Genomic DNA, 4,301 nt, shown 5'->3' on the forward strand with positions numbered 1-4,301 from the left:
TCATCTGTAAGGCAAGTCTACACAGAGTTTCACACTTAAATTCACAGATGAGTCCACAAGATAAACAGAGTCTTAACAGACAATGGGATGGGTTGTTAATCTTTAGTTTTCGTTCTTTCGGTCTCGGTTCTGTCCTTCCTTCTCTCCATCCTGCATTGTGTTGTTTCTTTTGTTCAGGGAGTTGTTTTCCAATAAATTCAGTTGTGGCGGTAAGAGGCGTCCGCTGAGAGAGCCACTCTAACACAGCTGAAGAATGGCCTTCTGGCTCTCTGCTCTCAGTTCTGCTGATCTGAGATGTCCTGAGCCCAAACAAGCAAAGGAACAACTGCTGAGAATGATGTGAAACACAGAGACCCTTTTAACCCAGCATTTACAGACACGTTTCAGCAGTAAAGAATAGGATTTAAGTTACGCCTGACGTAATGTGATGCATGTTTCTGTGCAGCTTGTTGATGGTGTTGGTTTGGTGTGTTTTGCAGGAACTCCTCGTACTGTATGAAAGTGTCGATGTCGCTCACGGTGTCTGAGAACAACACGGGTCTCTGCTACAACTCCAAGATGAGGTACTTCGAGAAGGCCGAGCTGAGTAAGAGCAAAGACATCCTCTGTCCTGACATCGATGACTACATACAGAGTGGAAAAGAGCCAGAGATCACATGGTACAAGGTACAATCACACGCTGTATTCATCACGGTGCAGACAGATAGTTAAAACCGTGTAAAACCATTCAGTTTGATTCCATGCCATCATTTTCATCTGCATCTCACCTAAAACACTGCAGTTAGGCAGAAAGGGACTTCATATCAGGCAAAAACGATGAGATGGAAAGTTTTGTAAATGGATCAGTTTCTGCCACCCATAAGAGAGGTAAAACTGGACTGCGTCAAATTAAACGTCTGCCACTCTTTCTAGCTAAACTGAATCTAAGACAGATCGTGGCTGTGGACTCTTGTGCAGGACACGTAACTGGATTAAGTCATCATCAATGTGAACTTCCTCATTCTGTGTAGTTTGATATACGAGTTACAACAGAAAGATGAAACAAACACATGGCATAAGTAACAAGTAACAAATGATTCATTTGATCCTGTTCTTTACTCGTTGATATCAGTGCTTTTTCTCATCACATGAAAGCAGTGTGTTTTAATTAAAATGGTTAAATTGTGTCTGCACTATCATTGACGATTAGAAAACCCTTCGTCTTCGTGAACATTTATTTCTTAGCTGAGATTCACTCTGGTTAACTTCAGCACAGTTCCTGCATCATCATCTTATCTTCTTATGGTATGCTGCCTTGATAATGAACTCATCTGCTCCTTGACGAGGCAGTTAATGAGTGCTAAATAAATGATTGACAGGCGTTGCCAAGGCAACAATTTACAGATGAAGCTCTAGCTGTTGTCAAAACACTGTCAAGGATGAAATCTGTAGTGCTGCAGTCTGTTGACAGTATTGAAAGCCACCCACTTGATTTATTAACGTGTCCTTCCAATGAAATGTGTTCGGAGCAACATTAAACTATCTGTTTATGGATGCAGGAATGCCGGCCGAAACAGTGGAGACAGAGCATTGTCAGGAAGGTGGATGTGCTCTCCATCAAAGACGTACGGGAAGACGATATCGGGAATTACACCTGTGAATTACAGTTTGGGAGTTTTGTGGTGAGGAGGACCACTGCTCTGTCTGTCACAGGTAAGATGAGCTCTTCTAAACCAGGTGTGGAGGTATTTCCTGAAGAGTTTAGCTTCATCCCTCACTAAACAGCTCAACCAGATAGTCCAGGTCTTCCGGATGTCTACAAACTCCCAGACAGGAACGAGGCCATCCGGGAGCTGAGTTTGTCATGTTAAACATGTCTTCTGGTGTGGATCTGATCTGTAGTGTTTTCGGTGGATTTCGTGTGTGTGTTACGGTGGACAGCAGAGGGAAGCCTGAGAATCTGTAAATGCTGCCACGATCTTCATTTAGATATTCAAGGTGCTGTACACAGGATTGACACAGAGTGGGTGAACTACGTAGGTATTGCAGTCCAAATTCAAAATATTGGAGAGGTTTTTTGTTCACCCTCCTCCTCCTCAGACTTGACGCACACGCAGGTTGCCAGATTGATGACACCAACGGGAACTAGCACACTTGACAAATTAAATGAAATATGTTGTGTTTTCTCAACTGGCAACCCGGGGTGCTGAAATAGAATTGGGTGAACTGACATTACAGCATGAAACGCACAATTTCAAAGGAAAATAACTGACTGTAGCATTGTTTTTCAGATAAACAAGTATGTTAGCTTAGCATGTTTTTATAAATATCTGCAAACATATTATGGTATTTTTTGCTTTAGTAGAGTCAGCACATTGAAGGAGATGCTCATGCACAGCTAGAAACACATTACGAGCATCAGCCTGGCCATCCTTCAAACGTCCACGGACCGAGTCTATGAGAGGAGGATGCGTCTCTCACACGTCCGTCCTGATGTTTCAGCTTCAGAAAGTGGTTGAGCAGAATTCAGAACTGAAGAATCATTTCACTTTCAGTTCATGCTTGTGAATTTGAATTAAACTGGTATGCAGGAAATTGAATTGTAATTGTAATTCAAAGTAATTCAGCACCGGTAATGTATTCTGAGAAATAGAGTGAGCAGTCTGTGTTCCTGCAGTTCTGCTAGACTCACACACACACACACACACACACACACACACACACACACACAGTTTTAAGGTGCTTTACCGACATGACAGCTATTTTTGCATTCATATTGCTAAAGTTTTTGGAGTGCAAACAGTGCAAAATGAGAATAGCAGAACATAAACATAAATTAAGAAAGAAAAAAAAATAATTGACAAAGAAATGTAGTCCGGATAACAGTAAAAAATTTAATAAAATAAAATTAGAAGTAGAGTAAATAGAAGTCATTCTTCTAATGCAGTGATAATCCTAATGAATAGTTCTGGGACACAGACTGGAGTCGATCCTCGCTGTGTCTCAGACTGGGACAGACACACACACACACACACACATTACAGCAGGTGTGTTAGACTGGGCCTGGAGATGTCCTGATGATGTGTAGTGATGCAAAGTCTGATTCATTTCTGTGAACTGATTCTTTTTGGACGGATCGGCTCATTGAACCGGTTCCAGAAGCAGATTCATCGGTTCCTGACGTCATCAAAGCAATAATGTCTCTACGCATTTCTTTTCTAACAAATAAAGTGCAAGGTTTTCTCAATGAAAAATTCTAATAAGTCATTTGTGTCAAAACTTATTGAAACAAAAAATTGTATAAAAAAACTAAAGTTATTTGTGTGAAAGCATATTGCTGATTATTGCTATATAATTCAGTGGTCACCGTTTCATTCGCATGTCCTTTGTCAGATATGACTGACTGACCAATATTGACCAGTCTACAACTTGGATAAGATTCCTACAAGTTTCACACCTATAGAACACTTTACAGACATTGATGCGCAAACGCCGATATGTTCCACATGTCTACAGTATAAAGTATTATTAATAACAGTCCTAATAATCATGTTTCCAGTGTGCACCTCAGATCAGTATGATCCGCTCACTCGAGTCCTCGGTCATCCTCTGCAAACTTTGACTGTTGGATCAACCGGCTCAGTCGGCTCTTTTTGAGTTGGATGTGCTACTTCGGCTGTGTGTCCTGCATCATCAACCCAGAACTAAAGTTCAGTTCAGTTCAATTGGTGAACCGGCTCGACCGGCTCAAGAGAACCAAACATCAGTAATGTTGAGTCTCTATACTCTCTATATAGTGCTTTAAACAAAATACATTGCGTCAAAGCAACTGAACAACATTCATAAGGAAAACAGTGTCTCAATAATGCAAAATGATAGTTGAAAGGCAGTTTTAACACTCTTTTCCTCAGGATTGAACAACATATCAAAGATGACGGGTTCGTGTCCGTCAATCCTTCTTCTGTGGGTTTTTCTGAGCTGATGCGGAGTGTCTCCCTCGTTGTGTTTTTACTCTTGCAGTTTCTAATAATTGACTGTCATGTGCTCTTCTGTGAGCTGTCAGTTACTCAGACCGCGTCTCATTTTATGCAGCCCTGTTGGAAGTTAAAAAACTCATTACTATGTGACTAAAACAGGAGAAATGAGGCGGAGTGGGTGCCAGCACATCATGTACGGTTTCTGTATGCTATAGAACAGTCTTCTCTAGGACAGTCCAGTCCAGTTCCATCTTACACGGAGCGAGCAGATCCTCTGGATTCAGTTCCCACTGTTCACCAAACAGCCAGATGCAGCTTATTAAAATGCATCACTTATAGAAATGG

General features: G+C 41.3%; 1 protein-coding gene across 1 annotated transcript; it reads left to right on the forward strand.

The window, feature by feature from the left end:
- Positions 1–503: 503 nt before the first annotated feature.
- On the forward strand, positions 504–1,760 carry LOC113100472 (interleukin-1 receptor accessory protein-like 1-B). The gene is made up of 2 exons (XM_026265205.1): positions 504–666; positions 1,539–1,760. The coding sequence occupies exons 1-2, from the start codon at positions 508–510 to the stop codon at positions 1,758–1,760; spliced, it is 381 nt and encodes a 126-aa protein (XP_026120990.1). The 5' UTR covers positions 504–507.
- Positions 1,761–4,301: the final 2,541 nt, after the last annotated feature.

Source organism: Carassius auratus, unplaced genomic scaffold (genome assembly GCF_003368295.1).
Source record: "Carassius auratus strain Wakin unplaced genomic scaffold, ASM336829v1 scaf_tig00217280, whole genome shotgun sequence".
Classification (NCBI taxonomy): Eukaryota; Metazoa; Chordata; class Actinopteri; order Cypriniformes; family Cyprinidae; genus Carassius; species Carassius auratus.

Bases quoted from the DNA above. Each gene is read 5' to 3' on its own strand.
- LOC113100472 (XM_026265205.1), top strand. From the start codon at position 508: ATGTCGCTCACGGTGTCTGAGAACAACACGGGTCTCTGCTACAACTCC. The intron at 667-1,538 runs GTACAATCACAC...TTATGGATGCAG, and splicing joins CAGAGATCACATGGTACAAG to GAATGCCGGCCGAAACAGTG.